The 24,044-nt window shown below is 39.2% G+C and overlaps 1 protein-coding gene across 1 annotated transcript in view; it reads right to left on the minus strand.

The window, feature by feature from the left end:
* The window catches only part of AFF4 (ALF transcription elongation factor 4), a 54,343-nt gene that overhangs the window by 14,120 nt on the left and 16,179 nt on the right, over window positions 1–24,044 (minus strand). The window contains exons 2-13 of the mRNA XM_050905051.1: window positions 19,846–19,972; window positions 17,069–17,860; window positions 15,656–15,700; window positions 14,592–14,678; window positions 9,234–9,270; window positions 7,679–7,727; window positions 6,518–6,538; window positions 5,909–5,963; window positions 4,875–4,912; window positions 4,346–4,508; window positions 2,889–3,806; window positions 481–569 (exon numbers count right to left, since the gene is read on the minus strand). Coding sequence (XP_050761008.1) covers window positions 481–569; window positions 2,889–3,806; window positions 4,346–4,508; window positions 4,875–4,912; window positions 5,909–5,963; window positions 6,518–6,538; window positions 7,679–7,727; window positions 9,234–9,270; window positions 14,592–14,678; window positions 15,656–15,700; window positions 17,069–17,860; window positions 19,846–19,968 — 2,417 coding nt within the window. The 5' untranslated portion in view covers window positions 19,969–19,972. The remainder of the gene's footprint in view (window positions 1–480; window positions 570–2,888; window positions 3,807–4,345; window positions 4,509–4,874; window positions 4,913–5,908; window positions 5,964–6,517; window positions 6,539–7,678; window positions 7,728–9,233; window positions 9,271–14,591; window positions 14,679–15,655; window positions 15,701–17,068; window positions 17,861–19,845; window positions 19,973–24,044) is intronic.

Raw genomic sequence — 24,044 nt, forward strand, 5'->3', positions numbered from 1 at the left:
CATCAGCTTCCCAGACAATGCCAGTTAAGTAAATTTATTCGCAGTTTACAAACTTGCTAAATGGAGAATTACCAGATTGGGTTAATTTAAAAGCACAGATTTTTGCAAGATCAAAAAGCTAGATGCACAGCTGATTTCTAAAACAAAACCAAACCCCACTGTATATTAGAGAAAAACCGGGCAGCATATATTCCATAATACACCAACCCTTCACATGAGAGGTTACCTTACTTCTGTCAAGTAAAACAATTGTCCTCGGCCAATCTTTTTGGTTATGGAAATTAATTTCCACCAACTACTAGGAGAAACTCTGAAGTAAATCTGTCTGAAGGGTACAGAACAATTACATTTTACCCATTGACTAATAATGAGGAAACACTTTGGCGGGGGGAGGGAGGAGAAGAGGGGGGAAGACGGGCACCCATCTTCTCCTTGATCACCCTGAGCCTTCAATGTTGAAAACATAGCCAAGATACTCACTCCCTACTGCTAGAAGTCTTGTGTCCTGATGGAGCTTTTTCTTCCAGTTTCGTTTTCTTGCTTTCACTGGCTCTGTTTTCATCCTCATTCTGAATAAAGCAAACAAGAAATACATCCAGGCAAACGTCCACATTTACAGCTTCACTGAGAGTGGCAATGTTTCACATTAAGAGACTTAATTTAGCAGGCGTTCTGCAGCGTACAGAATAAGATACGTACAGACGACAAAAACACGCCCTACAGCATCTAGTCCATATCAAATATTTGACCAGACCCTGATATTGGAACATAATGAAAAACAAAGTCTGGCTTCTAAATTATCAACCTGCATAAAAGAAGTAGCAGCCAAGTTCTTTGTTTTAGCACAAACATATTATCACCATGAAATACCAGAAAAATCTGTGAAAGGCTTCAATAAGAGATCAGGAGACAGATCCTACATTGTGGAGCCTAACAGAGGTTAGGCCACAATGAATGCCAGAAAAAGGTTGAAGTCTTGCAGTCTATTAAAGTAAGCTCAGATATGTTGAAGACTAAATTTTTATGTAAATTTAGTCCTAAAGTCAAAGGGTCTTGAAGCTAAATTTCTAAGCTGTCTTCAGCAAGCACTGGAAGTATCAATACAGTGAATAAAATGGAAAATAGGGCCTCACAGAATAAGTCATCTGGTAACATAACCCAGATTCAAACCCAAAAAGTTTCATTTTTGTTACACTGATGCTGCAACCCTGAGCCTTATGATCAAGGAAACAGATGAGCAAATAACATGTAGAAATCAAGTGTTGACAGTTGCGTACAGAGCATTAACAAGCCCAAAAACTGGAGGGGTGGGGGGAAAGGGTGGGTTTTTCTTTAGTTGCCTCAAACAGGCTTGGATCTTCTCTGATATGCACCAGGAAGCACCAGAGTAATCTGAGGATTCAAAACAACTAACCACCAGACTATTTGCTGGGATAAAGCCTAAATTTAGTTGGTCTTACCAAAGCCTTCTGGTTTAGATGTAAGAGCACAGATTTTTAATGCCATAATTCCAAATGTGTACTGAAAAGCATAACTGGTCAAAGAAATAGAAGTCAGCGTATTCAGAGCCCTTGGAGCATGTGAGTGCATTCCCATGAACATCAGGAACTATTCAGTAACTCTAGCAGAAAGTAATTAATCACTGTACTGGTCAGAGTTATTCCCATTTTACAAAAAAAGCTCATACGTTCTCACTTCATTTCCTTATGCAGAAAAAACAGGAATCTTAGTCAGGAACAGTACAGGAGAAACCTCCGTTTGCAGTTATGTGTCAAGTCTCCTAGACAACACTGATTTCAGTAAGTGATCAAGTTTACTTAGGTTGCTCAGTAGGAAAACTGGTTTAACTGAAATTATCTATCTCCTCCGGAGAGTCAAATGACTCTCTGGATGATATCATATAATCCTTTGATTCCACGTCAACAAAGTCTGACAACCACTGCCAAATCCCTGTCAAATGAAATTTTCAGAATGAAATCCAGAATAGCACGACCATTTTTGAACCCCTGAACCAGGGCTTCACAGTCCTAATTTCATGGAAACCAGAAGCTTATAAAAACTGATGGGCTCACTGAGTCCATCTGACAGTCACCGCTTTGCTCTTTATACAGATTGTCTACGTTCTGAGGTTTCTGAAAGCAGTTTAAAACTACACCACCAACTATTTCTTACCATTCCCCCCTCCAAGAGTATTACTTCTATTCAGCTCCCCCATTGATTCCTGTCCATTTTACTGCCCTCAGGCATTCCTGCTTTTTATTTATAGTTGAAAAGATGAAACGCTTTTTTGGAAAAGATTAAGTATCATTATGGAGAGATCCCTCTGCTCCCAGTAAAGCAGCACCCCTGAGATTATGGTTTCTGCTGCTGCCATGCCCCAGGCCCATTTCTGCCCCATCCCTTGTCCTGACAATACGCAATTGCATGATTCACTGGTTCAAGGAGCTGATCCAGCTGAAAAGTGCCTTTTTTTTTTTTTTCCTTTTTGCCAGGTGAATTTTCCATTGGATCAGCTGCCTGAGCTGGCCTGCAGTGCAACAGGGGCTGGTGCCAGATCAAGTGGAGGCATGAGAGGGCAGGCTGCAGTGCTCAGAGCTACAGAAGCTGCGCTACCTCCGTGAGCTCTAGCTACAGTGCTAACACTCCTACTGGTGCAGCCTTCTCCCTTCCCCTCTTCACTCCAAAAGAAAATCCCAGTAGTCCCTACTGAACAGCACAGGGATGATCAACGTGTTCTACACAAAATAGCTAGCCAAAGTCATCTCCTAAATTGCTCAGAGTCACTACAATGGGGTATGATCTGGATTGCTGGGGTACATGCTTGACACCAGTAGCAATCCACTAAGGGTCTGAAATAACAGGTAAATCTCTCTCTACAAAATTATCACCTGCTTATGTTTCCTTTTGCCTTTTGTAGAGCTTTTGTCAGATGGCTGCTTCTGGGATTCTCTCGCGTGCTTCTCTGGCACGTTTTTCTTTTCCACTTTGGGTGCATCAGCATCCTTGTAAGGCTTCCCTGGTATTCTTGATAAGAGGCTCAGGTCAATCTTCACAATAAGTGGGTACCTTTCATCAGGATCACTGAGTGGTGAAAGAAGCTCTTTCTCTTCCATAGGAGAGAACATTCTTTGCCGAAAAAAGCTGTCATCCTCCTCCATGGAAGATTTAACAGGAGTCCTATTGCTCTCAGAGTATTTGGGTGTTTGTGATGAAGGAGGCAGGCTCTCATTTTCATCTGAATCAGAGGATGAGGTATCTGTTTCTATGAATTCCCTGGATTTCTGGGCAGATTTGCTTGAAGCCTTGTATTTCTTTTTCTCTGTGGTAGGCCGAGGGGAAGATTTGGGCTCTTTCTTTATGTTGGGTTTTCTGGAGCCTTTCGTGGCTGCCTTATGCCTGTTTGAAGGTATATTTGTTGCCATGTCTACTGGGGTTTCACTTTCTATTTTAAGACCTCCTCTAGGCTCTTCAACAGATGTCTTTTCTGCTTTCTTGGGCTGCTTTTTACCTACAGTCCTCCTCTGTGTTGAGCTGTCACTCTGGGCAGGTGATTTCTGCCTGCCGCGACTGCTCTCCGAGCCCTTTTGGGTGGGTTTGGAATCTCGCCCCGGTGTAGAAGAAATCGAATCCTTGGATCCACTTTGATCAGTGTACCCGCTCCCTGTCCCCTGATCCCGTCCCTCTTTTTTGTAGCCTTGGGAGGATGGGATATTGCTGTCCACGGAAGAAGCTGGTGACACTTTATGTGAATTAACTTTGTTCAACCAGTTATCCAGTTGCCACTTGTTTGTTGGCGGTGGCTCTGGCTAAAAAAAATAAAAAACCAGCGTTAGATAAAATATTTCACATTTCTTCCATCTTTTCCACGGGACAGCTGTATTATGCTGCGTGCCAAAGCAAGAGGTACACCAAAACACCTGAGATAAATAACGAATGAAATACAGGCTGATGAATATACGTACAAATAACAGCTCTCATTTTTCCTTCATCTGGAGCAGCTGCCATCAACAGGCAATATTTGCTGCCATAGCTTTCCAGACTAAAAGCCTGCAGTTTTTTTAAGGTACGGTTACCATATTTAACTTCTGCTCTCCAACAGATAACTGGTGGTAAAAATCACCTCAAATTCAAACATCAAGTGCGTGCTTATACAGAGAATTGTTACCATATCCAATTACAGGTACTTCAGCAAAAGAATAGTCCGTCTTGAAAATGATCCCACGTTTGTCAGTCGATTTTTTTTTCCTTCTTAAACAGTTTGAGAATTCATTAATCTTTTCTGCTTTTAAAACTCAGGATTAATGCCAAGCTAATGAAGACAGCCCAAATACATGTCAAATCCTACCTCGGGGGATGCACTCTGTGATGGTTCATTAGCTTCACTATCACTGGAACTGCTTTCGCTTTCAGAGTCAGATCCTGAACTGCTTTCAGATCCACTATGGCTGCTCGAGTCATCCCTTGAATTATCTGCTCCTTCACTGTTATGCTGTGAAGGTTCAGAATTACTGAAAACAAAAACGAGGAAAAATAAACAAACACTACCCAAGGCACAAATATATACTAGAAGTCCTTTCATTAGAAAGAATAAAGTGTAATATTTTAATTAACTTCTACTAGAAAATTCAACATAACTGAACACAGTTCACCCCGCAAACAAACAACAGCCTTTGTTTTTTCCCCCCTTCCCAAAGTGGTCAGTATAATTTGCAGGATATATGCTATTTAATCACGGATTAAATTCTAATCACCTTTGCTTTAACACAAGACAAAAGACAAACGTGAATTTTAGAAATGAGATCAAGTCAAGAGTGCTGACTGGGCTGATTATCCCCACTCTACTTTCTATGCCGCAATCTACCAGGAATGCCTACCTTCCAGGTGTGCTCCTTGGCACTGTCTTATCGCAGTCCTGCAATTAAGAAAAAGAGCATGAAGCTTCTGGAAGTTACTTTAGGATTGTATATACAATTAAGTTGCAAAGCATCAATTTAGAGCCTTTAAATTTTTTACATTATTTAGCCTGAATAGCATCTTAATTCAGTACTTGCAGCAGTTTAAATTTGTCTGCATTTTCCTTATACAGAAAGAAAAACAGAGTTATTTTCTCCAAGTTTTCACCACAAATCTATTATCTCAGAGTCCTATATATTCCAACTACAGTTCTAAGAGTTCCTATTTCCACCACTCACTAATACCATGTTTCCATCTTTTTGAATCAGATGATTCAACATTTTACAATGCTATTCCCGAGATGCCCAGAGTACTAGGAGTTAACCAACAAAATGTACTATCTCAAAGTTTTCCACATGAAGAAAATCAAGTACTAGAACTGGGAACAGGAAGAAAAGAAACAAAAGAGGAGTGTGGATGACTGCTGGGTAGCACAGACTCTACAGGTATTTTTAACCTAGCATGCTAAATGCCATTTCTGGCAGAAGCTGCACAAAGTTAGTATTGTCAAAGAGCAAAAAAGAGACTTTTCGATAAAAATAAAGGTGCTGCTATACTCCCAGTTACAGATACAGTATCCCTTATCATCCCAAACACAGTCCCAAGCTACTAAATGGCAGAACATGAAGGATTCTATCTTTAAATGGTGGGCCTTTACGTATGTTTTAAAGTACGCTATTGCCATTTTATGTTCAGAGAAAGCCCGTTTAAAATCAGTAAAACAAGATTTTCTAGATAAAAGTGTACTGTTTTCACAAAACAGATAATTTTCCCCAAGTTTACATTTAGAAATACCTGAGGTTTGTCTAAAATAATTCCATTTGATTTTTGTTTCTTAATCATAAATCTCCTCTTAAACAGCTCAGTTTGCTGTTGGAATATTGAACACTGCTGAAGTACTGAACCGTGAATGCATTCATTATGTTTTTCTGAAACTCTGATTTAATGAACATACCTGCTCTCCATCGCTGTCTTCACTACTGCTAAGTTTTAAGTCATCTTTCAACATACTAAGTAAAAGGGAGAAAGTGAGACAAGTTTTTCCACGTACTTTAATTACTTTCAAAGCATTCTTCTATATTTCAACATGCTATTGTTTATACTACGAAGTAGGCTGCGTGGGTGAAATCCACAAGATGCCATTCTAACATTTAATGTTTAAGAATGGTAAGTTAAGTCATTCTTTACAGAAGAATAAGGATTCTAGTACTTTGACTCCTGAGTCCATTCTGTTAAATTTAGAAAGGAAATTTGACACAATTTACTAATGCGGGAGAAGCTAACTTGTGTGTTCAACTTCTTACACACAATGGCCAAGAATACTGTTTTAAATAGGATCAAGAAAGCTAACACTAGTGGCTCTTTCCTGTCTCGTGGCAACAGTGCAACTGCTCTAAGCCATAATTATTTTATTAGTATTCAAAGCCATAATTATTTATGGTAGTCATACATACAGTATTTCACAATACTGAAAATACGTGAACACACTGAAAACATATAGCAGGGTACAGGGCCTTTGTGCTTATTGAAAAGCACCTTTGATTATAAAAATAAAACATCTTACTCTGTCTGGTTCGATTCACATCTGGAGAAAGAAAATGAGAAAGGATTAAAGTCTAATACTTCTGAGTTTCACAGTATAGCTGTTCTACTAATGATCTGAAAAGAAACACCAACCTCTAGGATGTAGTTCCTGAAATATTTTTCATGGCTACCCTTTTAAAAAAGATGCATTTATCTCCTTCTTTAAGTTTTTTGACCACATCACAATCACTTATTTCTACCACTTGTTGAACTGGTCGTATATGAGCATCATCTTAAACTACATGTTTTTGGGAAACTGACTGTAAGTCTCTAATAATTGAGGGGGGTTTCTTTTTGTTCTATTCCCTTCCCATAGGTCATGTGCTTTTTAATCTTGCTAATACTGTAACATGCACAGACAAGCAGAAGAACTAGACTTCGTTTTGTGATTGCATCACAACAAATGTTAACTTGGAATAACAAGTTTTCAGAATCTACAACCACTTTCATTAAACATACAATCAGCTGGTGAACCTTTATTTTCATGGACATATTTGTTTGGAAACAATCTTTTAACAGCATATAATTGATTTTCAGGTATGAGAAAGGTGGACTACAGCCATCCAGTTGCTTTTTATTTTTTCTCCCAGTTGCACGACTGACAAAGTAAAATGTTGGGTCTGTGTACATAACTAACAGAAATGTTTGCCAGTCAGTTAAGAGACTGAGTAGAATAAACTTAACTAGATCCCAAACATAGTTTGCTATCTCCTCCAATACAAAACAGTTCCCCGTCCTGTCTATTTGTGCAACTGCTACAAGCTGCTTCCAGCTGACAGCTCTGCAATGCACACGTTTTGTAAGTCCCATCCCATCCTGCCCATTATCTGCTGATACCTTTCTGGTTCACAAGCCAGTTCTGAGGTGCAAGCTCTTGCATGCCTATCCTGACAACTGACAAGAAAACAGGGGAACGGAAAGGCAGCACAGTGTATTTGTTACTCACTCCAATGTGCTATATTTGGTCTACTGTCCCAGAAAATGGCTGCTTAAAGATGATCCCCTTTTTCTGCCTGTCAAGGAGAAGTATGCTAAAGAGTCCGTGCAAGAACTGACACATTCTAGTAAAAGAAACAGCTATTTTCCAAGTCTCTTAAAATTTGACTGTTGTTTGAGAAACGTTTTCTCAACAGCCACTTACGATTTGGATTGATGACCATTGGATGTTTTTGATGAAGGATTGTATCGTTCTAGAAGAAGAAAAAAGAAATGCACAGTTGAAAACTCAGCCAGCAAAATAAGTCACTCCCAAGTTGCCAGAAGTACACAGTCTTAGATAAACCAAGAACGGCTGAGTAGACAGGAGAAAGTAATAACTAGCTGACGCCAGGTACAATCTCCCACAGACTGAAGAACTGAGTGGATGCACAGACTAAATACAGCAAATAATTTAATCAAGAAAATCTAGAAAATTATTTAAATCATTGCTGTCTAAACCAATACACACTTAATTTGTTATTAATGGTGTGAAAAACCGTTTGGCTTCTATCAAGATTAATCTATTGCCTTCTACATGCAGGATACAGGATATAAATCAGCCTGTCAAGCTCTGACTTGTTTCAGCATCCCTACTTAGCTTTTTAGCGATGAGCAATGTTTAGACCCACGAATCAAACTCAGAAACCAATTCTTACAATAGGAATACACACTAACATAACCTGCTTTTCAGTTTGGAGGGGTTTCCTTCCCTCTCCTTTAATTCTGGCAAATTGTGTAGTTCAACAGAAACAAGAACTGAGGCTGTTAAAACCTTCCCAGAAAATTCAAACAGGAGTTAAAAACTGGTTCTGTGTTTTGACTAACCTTGCCTCTCCATTTACACACCTAAAGATCAGTTGCTCCTATAACATAAGTCTATGGTTTAGCATTATGGAATTAAGTTTTAATTTGTTTCCTTAATTCCCCACTGTATCAGATGTTTAGATTTAGCTGCTCGATTAAGCAGAAACCATTCTTCTTTTACTATTTAATCTGTTTAATCACTTCAAGAGGGAGTGGAAAGACTTTTGGAAGGTAACAGTACAAATCTAATTCAATTTTACCTGGTATGTCACCTGTGTTAAATTATTAATTTCAGTAATATTCAAAACTACAATACAGTTAAAGAGAAATAAAAGCTGCTTTTGTATAAAATTTGAAAATGCATTCTGGGACAAGAAATTCAAGGATATTACTAAGCATATTACTATATGAGTTCTTGACCAGTTCCCTCTCTTGATTTTAAAATGACAAAGTGAAAACGAACAGTGAAACTGCAATGTGCCTTTTCTACTGAAATATAAGCATAAGCACTATTTTGGTTTCTAATATGTCCTCAAGCAGGGAGCTGGGTTTTTTAAAGGGTGTTTTGTTTTAGTCCTCAGCTATTTTCAATTAGATCAACCGCGCAGGCATCTTTTCAAGAATTAGAAAATGTGACAAATTAAAAATATATGTTTTTTTTTCTAGAAGACAGTAACAACCTTGCAACTCAGTCATAATTTTCTAGATCTCAACAAGAAATGTGGAAGAAAATCAAAACCAATTGTTTTATAGGTTAAAACTTGAGAAAGTACAGAATATCTTAACTTAGACTCCATCCTATGACCAGTCTGGAAAATCTCATTCTCGAAAAAGCATGACATCTTAAGAGATACTAAGAATACTGAATCACAACAAAAACATTAAACATATTACAGGAAGTTTAATATACTTACTCTGTTCTCCAGTGCCAAAACTGGACTGTTGAGACTCCTAAGGGAATAAAAGATCACAAACGTTTTTTTCACCGGGAATTTTAACATATCAACACCCACGCTTTAAGCAAGATATTCTTTCCACTTAAAGGATGGCACCTAACCTCTAAAAAAGAAAAAAAACCTAACAGCAAAACAGAAAGAGTGATTCTTTATCTGGACCCCAACTCCTCTCACCAGCCGTAACGGCACAGCCAGCACAGGGAAGGAGTGCTTCACGCTCCTCTTCCTTAGCTCAGCTCTCCCACTTGCTTGGTTTTAAGAAAGGCCATGTGCAGTTGTACTACGCGATAGCTGCAACTCCAAAATCCCTATGTAACTTCCATAAATCCTATCTCCATGTATGTTTAGCACGGAGAGGAATCGTTCAGTATGTTTTTCTTTATCTTCCTTATACACGGAAAAGCTTTGCTGCTAGTTTTATGCATTTTCATTCAAATTCTTTCCTCTGCATTTTTCTTTTTCAGATATATACAGCATCGTGGTGGACAAGCAATGAGTATAGTAACAACCTATCAACAAAAATATATCTCAGCTACAAAGGAGCCTAAGAGACAATGGAACTTAAAACCTCAACAGCTCTGCACACTCTGCCCAAAACCCCTTCTGGCAGTGGCTCCACGCAAGCCCCTGGTAAATGCAGCCAGGCACAGCCGGCCAACACATCATTCCTCCCCCCAAAAGGCCAGATCTTCATGTAATCAGACAATTCACTTGTACAAAAGCCAATGAACAATGATATGTAACTTCCTTTGATATATAATTAATCTGTTACCTATAAATCCAGGCATGAGAGATGGAGCCTTGCAAATTTTAGCACTTGTGTGATCTTCAGTATTCCCATTCCAGAAAACCCAGTTCTGACTCCCAAGACATAGTAGATCATACATTTTTTTTAAACCCTAAAATATTGTTTTAACAAACAAATATGCAGAGGCTACCAAGTTACTGAAAACCTACTTCTAGGCTAGAGTGCCATTTTAAAATAGGACCTTTCTGACCTCATTTTAAAATGAGGACAAATGCTGGCCCCATAAATAAAAACTGAAAATATTTGATTCAATTCATAAAGTTATATACACACATTTTACTTAAATGCTCTGGCAATGGCAAACCAGAATTACAATTCAACAATGAATTCCAGTTTTTTTGGTATACCTGTGAACCAGTCTTCCCAAACAGCCAAGTCAGTGACGTGCAGCAGTTATATACGCAACTTACAAAATTTAATTTTTTAAACACACAAAAGCTTTACACAGCAAAGCACACTTAGATATTTCCAATTTCCCTTAACTTTTTATTTCAAAAGCGAATGCAGTGGCAATAATGCATTGAACAAGTATTTTGTTGATAGGGAACCTGATAAGGAACTTTCCTTCTAAGGTGTTTCAAATGCCTATAATCTTTACTAATTGAAAGAAAGGAAGGGACAATAAAAATAAAATTAACCTATGTTTGAAGTGCAAAGTGAAGAAGAAGTTGGAGAGAAGCCTTGTGACTTCAACCGAAAGCAACAGCTACACTTCCTTCAAAATAAAAACTGGTTTTTATCTTTCACATAAGTACAAGGAGTGCAAGTGTGATTCCCTGATTGCCTTTTTCCACTGTCAGCTTAGACAAGTTGACAAACTGTAAGTCAAAAAAGAAGTAAAGACCACGCAGTAATCAAACACAACATCTACAGAGCAACTGTGCTGGGGTGAGCACAAGATGAGGAACTGGTACTCGTTCTCACCAATACATGTACAACAAATTCTGCAGAAAGCACCTGCCTAATTGCTCACTTTAGTCAACTTCCTATTTCTAAGGCATAGCGCAGTCTTCCAGTTAAGTGCACTTTAACGAGGTGTTATGTTTAAATGTGCAACTTTTTCCAACTCTCTTGCCATCTATTTTGTCTTTAAATACATATTTTTTTAAGAAACTCAGAGATTTAAAAAAAAAAGCTATACTTTCAGGTGTGAAGTTATTTACAGCAGTATCTTCTAAAGGTCTACTTCAGAAAGAAGAAATTAAAAACAACTTAAAGGAAGGAAACTCTTTTAACCAAAGTATAATAGACTGCTGAGGTTAGATAGTGAAGACACTTAAGCAGGAAACAAAATTGCAGCTTGTACTCAAACACAAAAACTGTGAAGAGAAAAACACTCGCCAGCTGGCTAGATTGGCAGTCGGGTACCAAATTCTCATTTGTAGGTTACCAGCTTGGCTGCAGTCCCGGTTGTGGTGAATGGGACCCATTTCCATTTAATGTTTGAAATCTCAGGTCAGATCTCATTTTTACTTCTCAGAAGAAAGTTTCCATATCACAGCGGATCGAGGGACCTGACCGCTGGCCTTCTCGGTAACTCCAGCACAGGGCAGACGCCGAACAAACCTGGAGACAGAATCCACCTCTTCAGAGATGCCTCGAGGTCACTGAACAGGTATGCAGGTACAAAAACTGCCAATGCTCTCACGCTGCTTTGAAACAAAAAACTTCCACCCTCTAAGAAACAGCTGGGTTTTTAATATATTTTACAAACATGCCAGTATTCTTGGAGTTTTCAACTGCGAGCCCCTGGCTTAAAAAAAGTTATACAGGATAAAACTATAGTGTTAGGTCACTGGATAACATTTTTTATCAAGACTCAGGAATCTACATTTTTTTCATAGCATCCATAAAACTTTCCCTGACCTACTTTCATGAAGTTTTATCATCTGATTCAAAGACTTCCTGGTAATTATTAGATATATTTATAGCAATGCAGAGAGGCCCCGGTCAGGAGTTTGTGTCGCTTCAAGCTACTCACTGTCTACACAGAGGGAAAATCACCTTATCCCAACAGTCTTACAAATAAAATCAACTGGTCCACCAAAGGGAGCTTAATTTTATGTGCCCAGGCAAAACATATCAAACTTCTGCACACAAGAGGAATGCTGTGAAACACTGCAGCATATTACTTGTAAATAAATTGAGCACAGTATTAAAGAGAACGAGCTTTCCTCGAACAGTACTGCTTGATTAAAATAAACCACTGTTTTGTTTTGTTTTGTGAATTCTGCTCGGGGTCCAGACTGCACAAGCCTATGGCTCGCTAACTCGCTGGAATTCTGCGAAGATCCTGCTGCCAAGAATGACAGAGGGGAGAAGGCAGAGGAAATTATAGGCTTTGGACACGGAGAGAGAATTTGACAAAGTTCCATGGCTAAGATGTGCAGCCACAAAATAAAAAAGCTGGCAAAAAGTCAAAAGACTCGGAGCAGCCATAAATGGAATTTTTTGCAAACTGGGTGAAGAAACCCAATCCAGGTTGATAGGTTCAAAAAACCACTACCTACCTTTTTTGTTCAAACATCAACAAGACTGTGCAATCTTACGTAGTTTCTCTCTGCGTCACAAAGACACATATATCTCTGCACACCTTCTTTCTTCCCAAACTGAGTCAAATACCAGAGCAACGCAGAAACAAGCAGTTCTAGCAATCCCACAATCAAGTGTGCTCAAAAGTGTGCGAAGGGAAAACATCTCCCCCAAGGTTCAGGAATAAGTATTCACAGCAGTAGAATCATCAACAACCTTTGTTGAAGAGGAAAGGTGTGGAAGTTCTTTCTTTGCAATAAAAGGTAAGAATTATTTCCAAGTTCACAGTTTTATATAACACAGCAAATAAACCCGACTAAAAGTAATATATGCAAGATTAATACTGATCTAATGTTAAGAAAATGGACAACAAGATTTATTTCTAGATATGCCTTCAGAAGTAAAGCTGAGAACTGTATAGTATGTTCTGCATTTTCAGCTCACTGGAGAGAAGCAAGCAAGACGCAGTGAGACAGGAACACGCAACGCAGAGGGCGATGAAAACAGGACTGCCCATAGCTCTGGGATACTTAGCCAGTACGAGAACCTGAACAGTTTAACTTCGCACCATTCTGCAGGAGTTTTGTGGATGTGCACTTACAACATGGGACCTGGAACCTTTGGCCAAAAGAAGGTGATGTCAAAGCACTCACATAAGACAATCGGTTTAGACAGATCACATTAGAGATGTCAGTGAGAAAATCTTCTTAAAATACTTCACTGAACTGTTCTGTTTTGGCGGGCAACTTGGATCAAACAGGAAACTGATAGCAGCAAGTGGTGCTCTAGAACAGCGGTCTCGTCAGAAAAAGCGTAGTCTTAATTGTTAAGAAGGTAACTTTTAAAAGACAAACAGCATAATTTCTTCGCTCTGAAGTTATGCCAAATTAGGGGTGGAGTACCACAATCCATTTCAGAGATATGTTGAGTCCAGAGAAAAATTACATTGTCAAGTTAAATCTTTTACTGGTAATCAGTAGATACAGGAAACAAAACATGAATTCTTGAATGAGTCAGCTATCGCAAGCTGAACTGTACTTGCTAAAGTTGCTACCCACAGCTATCTACCCTGCCTGTCTCCACCCTGCCTACCCATCAGCTTCCAAGATACTGCAGATTGCAGAGCTGTATTTCAAGGCAAACAATCACCAGTGTCAGTTTGCCTTAAACCCCTGCAGCTGGGGCTGCCAGATCCAGCCTCAGGGGAGGGAGCAAGCAGCTGAGAGCAAGAGAACTCCTTCCTCAGAGGTGTCAGCTCAAGCAGGTCTCCTGGAAACGTGCCCTGTGCTGTCAACAGCAGCAAAGAGCGACTGATTTCTCTTTAGAACTAATAGCTTAAACACTTCAGTAGTTATTAAGTACATGGGAGGGTAGGAAGAGGATCTTTCGGAACAAGTGATCTGAAAATTTCTTTAGCAAAACATCTGATTTTAAAATGGTTTTCATTTTTTTGTAATTGAAAATGTAAGATCTAATAGAACTATTAATGGACTTCAAAATTATGAGGAAAATTCAGTTTATGCAGAAAAGTACATTTAAATTTCTTAGCATTTACCAGCCAGCCTCCATTACTTTGCTAGATGGAGGTAAACACAACGCTTGCTTGGTTCTACACAAAACGGTGTAAAGTGTTTCCCTAATAGGGAAAAAGGCTCAACTGCATTTTCAAGCTTCAGAAGTATCCTGAAGAAGGTCTGAATTTATGAAACAAAAATTAGAAAGTAAAAGGAAAGTTATATTATAGACATCTTCGCAGACTGCTGTGTGTGTGTGTAAACCAGAGGAAAAATGATGACATTATTCATAAGGCTACTGCTGACAAATGTTGTCATGAAGCAAGATAAAGAGATACAAAGCACTGAAACAAACCCAGAACTATATAGAATTGAATTATTGAACTATACAGAGTTCCAAAATCCTGATCTTTAACAGGCGTTACTCTTTCAACAGCATTGGTATTTGACTACAGCACTGACCTTTGTTGGAAAAGGAAATTTTGACGGTTCAGTTTTGCATGGTGTATGAATAGCAGTCAGTGGAGGAGGCCAAGAATGGGTCATCTCCTATAACCAGAACAAAAAAAGGAAAGCTATTAACAAAATTAAAGCAAAGATTTCAAGTTACAATCTTAATTCAAATGGTAACCCTGTCTCAATTTTCAGTTCATTGTCCACACTTCACTAAGCTTTATATTCAAATCTTGATTTCCCAAATGGGTAACAAAGATTTTGCACATAAACCTAAATTTTAAATTGTTACCCATGAGAACAGATCGTTAAGACATAATAACAAGCAGAAAGGTATAAATCAATAACATTGGTTGGCCTGAACATAAACTGCAGTAGAAGTCAGAGTCTGATCATTTCAGCCTGTGAAGAGCACATGTAGGATACAGGGGTAGAAAGAAGAATCCTAGGAAAGGGAAGCCTATAAAGTCTGAGGAAAAAGGGGAAAATCCAATGCCTGAAGCTGGAAAGAAAGTGCCTTGTATTCTCTCAGAGCATCTCCAAGGACCATGGAGTACTGAAGGTCAGAGCAAATGGTAAGCCATGGAAATGCTCAAGGGGAATCTGATGATTCTTTTGTGATAATAGACATACGACCAGGGGATCATAGGAGAGGTAAAAAGACTTGAGAAAATAACCTAGGTAGAAGAGAAGGGAAAGTTCTGCCAGGGGGTAGCAAAAAAAATTACTATAATCGAAAAAGATACCAGAATGCAAGGACTGTATTTTGGTGGAAGAAATGGGTAACTCTGGTTAGGTTAACAGGGAGGTGGCCTAGAAGACCAGGAATGCAGGGAGGACATCCAGGAGATGGTGTCCACACCCAGCAACGCCCAGCGCCCAGCTCGCACACCGCTCTGCTTCCAGTTTTCCCCGGTCTACCTGCACTAGAGAGTAATTGAAGAGCCCTCCTGTAACAACTTGCAGCAAAGTCAATTTAAAAGGCACTAATCAACTGCAGAGTACTTTCCACCTCCTTAGTAATGTTTGTATTTTCAACAAATAAGTTATGAACAAAAGCACAAAGAACTTACTTTTAGAATTTCATCCACACAGCTCACATCACCAGATGCTGATGCCTACAAATCAAAACTCAAGATTAACATCTCCTAAAGCAAATTTTCCTTAAAAGATCCCAGGGGCTAGAAACAGTTCAAAATAAACTTCTATCCTTATCATGATTCATATGGACTCTATATAGATACAAACAGACCTTGCTAATTCTTTTCAGCAACATTAATTTTAATATCGGATAGATCCGTATTTTTATGGTATGAGTCACATCCAGTTATGAAAAGCAAATACATGAGATCTATAAAACTGCAACAATAATCTCTTACTTTTCACCTGACAGTTAAAGTGATCATAGGCAGTCAGTGATATTAAAAACTTCTAGAGAGAGAGGAAAGAGATTTGTAGCTTTCAATCATTTCCTGGAAGAAGCCGCTGGATAATACCTGAATTCAAATGCATGACCGTGAATGCACAGTAACGACAAACTGCATTATGAAGTAAAACATACATTACAGCATGAATCTAGAAACAGCAATAATTATGAAACTACGAATCTTCTGCATCCCTGACTGCTACAAGCAGAAAGGAAGCAAAGCTACTATAACGACTCACTGCATCAGCATTAGCATGTCAAGTCTTCACAAATGAGAAATAATTTATTTTCAAATTTCCTTACCTGTGTCCTGGATCTTATTTTGCTATTTGTTGAAATCCCAGGAACAAATGCTTTTCTCTAGCTACCATGAGTTAAATAGGAGATGCAATGATATTTTATTGTTAAGGAAGGCACTCTCCTTGTAAGTGAGCTGTAGTCAGAGTCTGTGCCTTAACGATTCAAGATTTACCAAACTACTAAAAGCTGTTAACCCCATAGTATTTTGTATCCAGCATACCCAATAAAAGTTCTGAACACTGTTCAATTTGGTGTGCTTTAGGCTTAGCTTATTTTCCCTAGGTGAAGGTATAATAATCACATCTAGTAATTGCTACACACTTCAAAAGAAAATCTGATATATGCAGATAGTATCACTAGATTAAGACAACATGGCTCCCAGTAACGACAATATATGTATAGCTTGTCAAAATATTTGTGAATATCCTACTATTTTACTAACTTCTGACTACAGAAATACTCTACGAAGATTAGCCTCTCTGGGTTAAGGTAGCCTTTCTGAATGTCTCATAGCCTTTGTTTAATAAAAATCACAGTATCCACATGGAAGAAACAGAAGGAAAAAACAATTACTTTTGTACATTCTCCGTTTAAAATACAGGTCTTCACTGCGTAAGTTTAAGATGCTTTGTGTACCAAAACCCCCAGCGTTTACTAAAAACTAAATTTTGGTTACGTACAGTGGGATTTTAAAGAAGCTGGAAAATCCCAGCCGAAAGGGACTTCTATTTAAGAAGCCAGGAAACAGACAGCAACTTACATCTAGTGGCTGAGAAGGTATTTTCAGCTTGGTTAGATGTGCTTTGCTGCTAGGCTTCAGCTCATTCACGCTGCTGCTGTGAGTCTGACTACTGTAGTGTTCGGAGGATAACTTTGGTTCCATGGATTCCTGTCCATCCATTGGCCTTACATACGCAGTGGGTTTCTGTAACATTGAACTGGACTTGGACATTAGTGAAGGTGGGAAAGACTGATTAGAGTGTTGTCCACTTGAAAATGAGGGTACACGGGAGGGAGAGTCCCAGTTGGCATCAGGATCCCGGGGAGATTTTGAACGCTGATGTTCTTTGCTGTGGTGATCATTTCCATGAGATCTCGAATGGCTGGAGCTCAACGAAGAAACAGCAGATGGTTTTCCAGGGCTGGAAGAACGGGGTTTGGAGTGTTCGGACCCATGCTGGCTTTTTTTGCGGCTGCTGCTGCTACTGTATGAGTCACGGTCGTGCCTCTGGCCACTACTGCTAGTGTTATTGCCACTGCCACGCTGACTACTATGTCCGCTCTGTAAACCCGAGGACCGTTTCTGAGATTGCGAGGAAGTGCTAGGTGCTGGTCCTACAGGAGTCCATTTGCTGCTCTGATGTGAGCTAGTATTATGTCTCTGATCACCAAAGAAACTTTGGTTTGATTTTTCATCTGGTGTTGATGGTACGGTTGGTTTGGGAATTCCAACAAGCTTTTGTAGCGATCTATCTCCTATAAGATCCTTCATTTCATCATAATTACCAAGCATGCTCTGAATACGGCTAGACAATTTGTCTTCTTTGCTGGTCTGTGAAAATAATTTTAAAAAATAATGCTTTTAAAAATCACAACTCCACTTTCAGTTAATTGACTTGACAGCTACTGCAGTTAATCTAAATTTCAGGGCTAGCATCATGGCTAGCATCCATGTCTTTTTTGCCATTGTTTCCAATTCCCAATTTTAGTTCTTAAAGCAGTGATTTAACCCCCTGAAGCATAAGGAAAAGATGTGTTTCAGCAGCAGGAACAGTTGAAACAGCACTAATCAGTGCTTCAAATAATGCATTGGTAAGCTGGATGCAAGTTTAAAAATTGTAGATGCCTACTGTCACTTTAAAGACTCTCACCTTAAAGACTATTTCTCTAATACAGAATGTATTAGTCCTAAAAGGTTTTAAATAACAGTAAAATAAAATCAGCTTAACCTCACCACTGTATGTAATTTTAAACTGGTATTTATACCGGCATAATTCTTGTTGCCAACAAGATTATATATAAGAAAGGGTTCGTTCTTATATAACCAGTTTGGTTTAAAATCAGGTATACTGTATCATTACCCATGCATCCCAACCAGCTTTAGTTAACTTCATACATGTGGGATTTGGTTATCAAGCACAGTAAAGTGATGGGATTAAAGGAATGGAAAAAAAAAAAAAACATCTCTCAACTTTCCTCCTGCAGGAGGACAGTTTTCAGTCACAATGTTTTACTTCTTGCAAACCAGCTGAAATTGCGATAAGGGAACGCGTTTGCTTTCAAAGTGAGTTTTGAGCTACATAATGAAAATCTTAAATGGTACTTTCTTAGCTCTCCCAGAATTGGGTTATTTTTTCCAGTTCTGTTCAGCAAATCAAACCCAGAAGGAAACCTAACAGGTTTAAAGCTGTACAAGATCATAAACAGAGTCAACTCCTTCAATACAAACTAAAAAATCAGATAGAAACAATTGGCATACTAGTTAAAGCTGATAATTCTTTCATATCAGGCATTTCAGCATTTAAAATTAACCTCCTATTTAAAGATTCTCTTTCTGAACTTACCCAGGTCTGGATTACATTGACTGAAGGTTAGAAAGTTTAGAAACAGGCTAAAGGACCCAAAAAAAGCAATTTGGCATGTGTCGTGTTTTAACCCCAGCCGGCAACTAAGCACCATGCAGCCACTTGCTCACTCCCCCCACCCAGTGGGATGGGGGAGAGAATCGAAAAAAAAAGTAAAACTTGTGGGTTGAGATAAAGACAGTTTAATAGGACAGAAAAGGAAGAAAATAATGATAATGATAATAAAATTACAATAATAATACTAAAAGAATTAGAATATACAAAACAAGTGATGCACAATGCAATTGCTCACCACTCGCCGACCGATGCCCAGTCAGTTCCCGAGCAGCGATCCGCCCCTCCCAGCCAGCTCCCCCCAGTTTATATACTGGGCATGACGTCATAGGTATGGAATATTCCTTTGGCCAGTTGGGGTCAGCTGTCCTGGCTGTGTCCCCTCCCAACTTCTTGTGCCCCTCCAGCCTTCTCGCTGGCTGGGCATGAGAAGCTGAAAAATCCTTGACTTAGTATAAACACTACTTAGCAACAACTAAAAGCATCAGTGTGTTATCAACATTATTCTCACACTGAATCCAAAACATAACACTATACCAAGCTACTAGGAAGAAAATTAACTCTATCCCAGCCGAAACCAAGACAGCAGGACACAACGGACAGTTTAATTGTTTTGAGTCACTGTAGCAAAAGCAGAAGCAAGCCAAAAAATTTTACAGTTTTATCATCCCTTTTCTCACTCCCTGCAAAGCAGCCCCTCCTTCGTAAGCATTATTATAGAGCTGCCAGTAGAGCTGGTTAGTAACTGTCCATCCTTATTTTCAAGCCCTGCTTAAATACTTGGTTGACATAAGAGCTGTGGATCTAAAAAGAATGCAGATAAAAATAAATTTAAAATACTAATTTGCATATGACTTCTGCTATAAAAACTGCATTTATAAGAACTGCATAAACTCACAACTTTGTATGGTTCAGCAAAGAGAGGAGAGTTAGGTGGAAAGGCTTCTTCACCCTGTTGAATTTCTTGATTTCGCCTTTCCCTTTCTTTCATACGCAGCACATTCCGGTCTTCACGGTTCATGTTGCTACGAACAAAAAAAATAATTTCTGATCACAGAAGGAAACGAGGAGGGATGCAGGCACACACAGTTAGCCCCTGCACCTGTTTTGCCAAAAGAACGATCTCAGTTAAGAACACCCTGCTGACCGTAACTCCTCAAAACTGAAAAGATGTTTGTCCAATTTAAGACACCTCACACTTAGAAGAGCTATAACCCACAATCTACAGCTGGCTTCTGTTTCTAACAGGGAAAGTTTATGCAGTAATAAAAAAATGAAAAAAACCACAAAGTCCTCAGGCAAGTAACTATTTCAAACCATTTCACCTGCTTGAATCATTTAGCTATTTCAACCCACGCTGTACATCTCCCATTCATTTCTAAAATACTTTCTCCTCCACATCCCCCAGATGTTCTGCAATTTTACTCTCTTAGCCCCCCACCCATTCAGCGCCTGACTTCTACTGTAGATTTGGGTTTATTTTTGCTGCTGACATACCTTTATTGGCACCCATTCTCCCACATACTCTAATCTCCTGCTTTGATGTTGTTTCCAGGTCTCCCTTCCTCCCTGACTCCCAAAAGACATTTCTACTCAAAGCAGTAATTTCAGTGAAGTTCTGGCAATATTGCACCTTTTGCCTTAGACCATACAGTGTTCTCCTACTGCAAAAAATGCAGATTAAAAAACTGCCAATCGCCCCTCTTACAAATTTTACTTTGCAGTTTGGTCTTGCTGCTTGAGTTAACAGAAATACGTCAAATTGTTGCAACACACACAAAAAAAAGTTGGAAAAAATTCCCTTTGAGCTTGATAAAGCACTGGGACTTAAAGAAGTAAACAAAATAAGATGATAAATAAGGTGGTACTAACTCTTTTAACATGTGCTATCCTTCATATCAAGAGATTTATAAATGTGCCTTACTGATCTGCAAAAAGTATGGTAGGTGCTTCCAGGAAAGAAACAGATGTTCTTCGACATAATTTGCAGTCTAAAATGAAAATGTTGTCTGCTCAGAAAATCATTATTTCATGTTTTTAGACAGCTGCCTGATTATTTAAAAAAAAAAAAAAAATTGCTACAGCATTACTTTGAAAGCTATGCAAAACCAGCTATTCGATTCTAAACAAGAAGACTTCAACCTATCACTCAGTTTTTAAAATATTAGTCTTTTCACCTTAACAACATTTTAGCTTCTTACTGTAATTTCTTACTCATTTGGCTTCATTTTGTCTGCTACTCTGAATATAGTGAAATCTAAGAGGATGCCAAAACCAGAATAAACCCACAGTGTAAGTTTAAATCTCTGATGCTTTTTAAGGCGATGGATTTGTTGTATTTCCCTGCATTGTAAACATTTGCATTGTAAACAAGGTAAAAGCATTATCATAATCCAACTCAATGCTGATATCAAGCCTATGAATACGATAACTTCTAAATTATATGCGAAAAATCACTTTTTTCTCCAGTTATCCTGTAATCAGCTGAACTCATGTAACTGCAAGTGAACATCAAGGCTGCCTACTGAGAGAGGGTCCTGTATACTGGAACGTGGCAAGCAAACTACCTGAATCATTTTGATATTAATGGCAAACTTGGTTTAAAAGTTTGAGGCTTAAAAAGCTTATTCTTCAGACTGCAGCCCAATTTCTTATACATGTAGGATCTAAACAGAGACAAATATCAGATTTAATTATAGATACTGATCGGTTAAAGCCAACTGGAACAGTTTGAATATATGCCATTTTACTATTAAAGGCAAAACATGAGGCAAGCAATAGGAGTACCCTATCTTTGAGTAGTTCATTCACATCAATACACTAAGACTGTGAATTATATACAGCCGTACATTTAGAAGATTATAATCTTAACTAAGAATTTCACATCTACATTTTACAAATAGAGGGTTAAATATTAACAAAGACCTTTACTATTTTTTACAGAGACAAGCATCATCTTTCAAAATTGTATCAACATTTACTATAACTCTTGGGACTGAGGGAAAAAACCCAACATTTGTACCAACACTGTCACATGAAAGGAACATTACAGCAAAGATCCACTTGAGATCAGAGCTGGAGCAAAACCAGAGCTGATCTGGCTATACCTGCCAGGTCAATGTAAAATTAGTCATCAGAAATATACCAACTAATCACACTTTTTACGACTCCTCCCCAGTCTTTTGTAGTATAGTAAATGATAAACATCTTCATGGGTAGTCATTTTGACTGTATGGGGATTGGGTTTAGGTTTTTTTAATTCTTTTAAATTTTTTAATAGAGTCAATAGTTTGAATGTGATTCAAGTCAGACTTGTTTGTATCTAATCTTCTAAATCTCCACACAGAGATATTTTAAGTGCCTACAATGTGTACTAAGCTATTAAAATCACACTAGCACTAAATGTGTAAATAAATGAAGTTAGTGGGGCTTCCTTAGCTCTGTACTTCAGACAACTTCCCAAATTTGTATCTTCCACAGCCACGAAACATAACAGAAGATAAATTTGCCTGTGTTCAGGAAACTTAAGCAGTAGAGGTACTTTGAAAAGCAGAAGACTAAGGCATGCCTACTAAATCAACATCGCTAGTAATAAACTTCAGCACAAAGGAAATTGCAAAACTAAGTTTTGAGACCGCTTGTAATTACAACAAACCTTTAAAATCCACTATCTAAAATTTACTGCTGTGATCAAAGTTACGTACTATTTGCTGGTCCTCAGGTTTTTTGCCCAAGTCAGAGCGGACACCAGCCCTGTCTCACGCTGGCATGAGAAGCTCAGTTCTCTTCCAGTTTTGATGCTGACTGGTGGGAAAGAGCTCTACCCCGCGCCGCTCCCACCACCGCCGCAGACGCTGTCAGAGCTGCACGGAGGCAGAACTGCTTCTCCCTCTCCCACATCCACACCCGCTCCCCAGATTTAAACCTTTTCCCACAAGATGAAAGAGCCAGGAGCAGCTTGGTGCAGCCGAGCTCCTGCCACCCCTACCCCACCCTCTGGGCAAGAGGACAGCATCTCTACTCCTCCCTCCCAGCACACCAGGCCTGGAAGAGGAAGATGAAGAACTTGTTGACTTGTACCTGCTGCTATCAAGAGGATCCTGCTATAATTTCCCTTTCCCTCTTCCTGGGAGGCCTGAGTGAAAGTGTGAACTCCTAGGAGGAGCACAGCCAGGCTAAGGGAGACAAAACTAATGCCCCGCAGCAAGGCCAAAGTCACCTTAATTTCCACATCTGGAGAAAGAAAAGTTCAAAAATTAAAAGAAATTAGAAAACAGGCCTAAAGCACAACATAGTATTTCCATTTTTAGAACGTCTAATTCTACATGGTTTGAGTCATTATTTGTGCACAGCTAGCCACACTGTGCTCTGCACATTTAGTACGTGATCTCACTACGCAACTGACACTGTTCAAATCTCATGCCTCTGCTCCAGCTCAATACGAAGAGTTGAAAGAAAGAAGGAAATTCAGCAGGAAGTTCACAGAAACTTTTGATACAAAATTCACTTGCATGTATTCTTTAATCACTGTGAACTGCTGATCTAGACGTACTGAGCACATGAACTAGTTGAGCGTCATTCGAATCACACCAGAAACACAATTTTCATTTCTCGTTCTAACATCTTACTAAATCCTATTTGGTTTTTCTGTGCGTCCTTAATCCAAAAAGGGCATGGCTTTGGCTAGAGTTCACTCAAGCAATCATCATCTTGGACTTTATAACTTGCGTTATGAAACTGCAGCGTTGCTGCTGCCCTGCCCACCGGCTGCAGCCTTCTCCTGCTTCCCACCTCCCGCTCCCTCAGCTCTGGGGCAGGGGGACAGATCCCAGGCATGGGACTTTTGGACCACACCTTCAGTTTAACCCCCCCCTCCAAAAAAAACACCCCAACCAACACACCCACATTGCCAAAGTTTTACTGGCAACGCTGTTAAAGGAAAGAGGACCCCGGCCAATCCCTGGGTACAGGCGCAGGACTAACAGCCTGCTTCTCACCCTCTTGAACCACATCAGGCATCCAAGAGCCTGTCCTTGCACAAGTTCACCAGCAGCATTGCTCCATCTTCCCAGACACCGTAAGGCAAAACCATCAAAG

This window comes from Gymnogyps californianus, chromosome 14 (genome assembly GCF_018139145.2).
Source record: "Gymnogyps californianus isolate 813 chromosome 14, ASM1813914v2, whole genome shotgun sequence".
Lineage (NCBI taxonomy): Eukaryota > Metazoa > Chordata > Aves > Accipitriformes > Cathartidae > Gymnogyps > Gymnogyps californianus.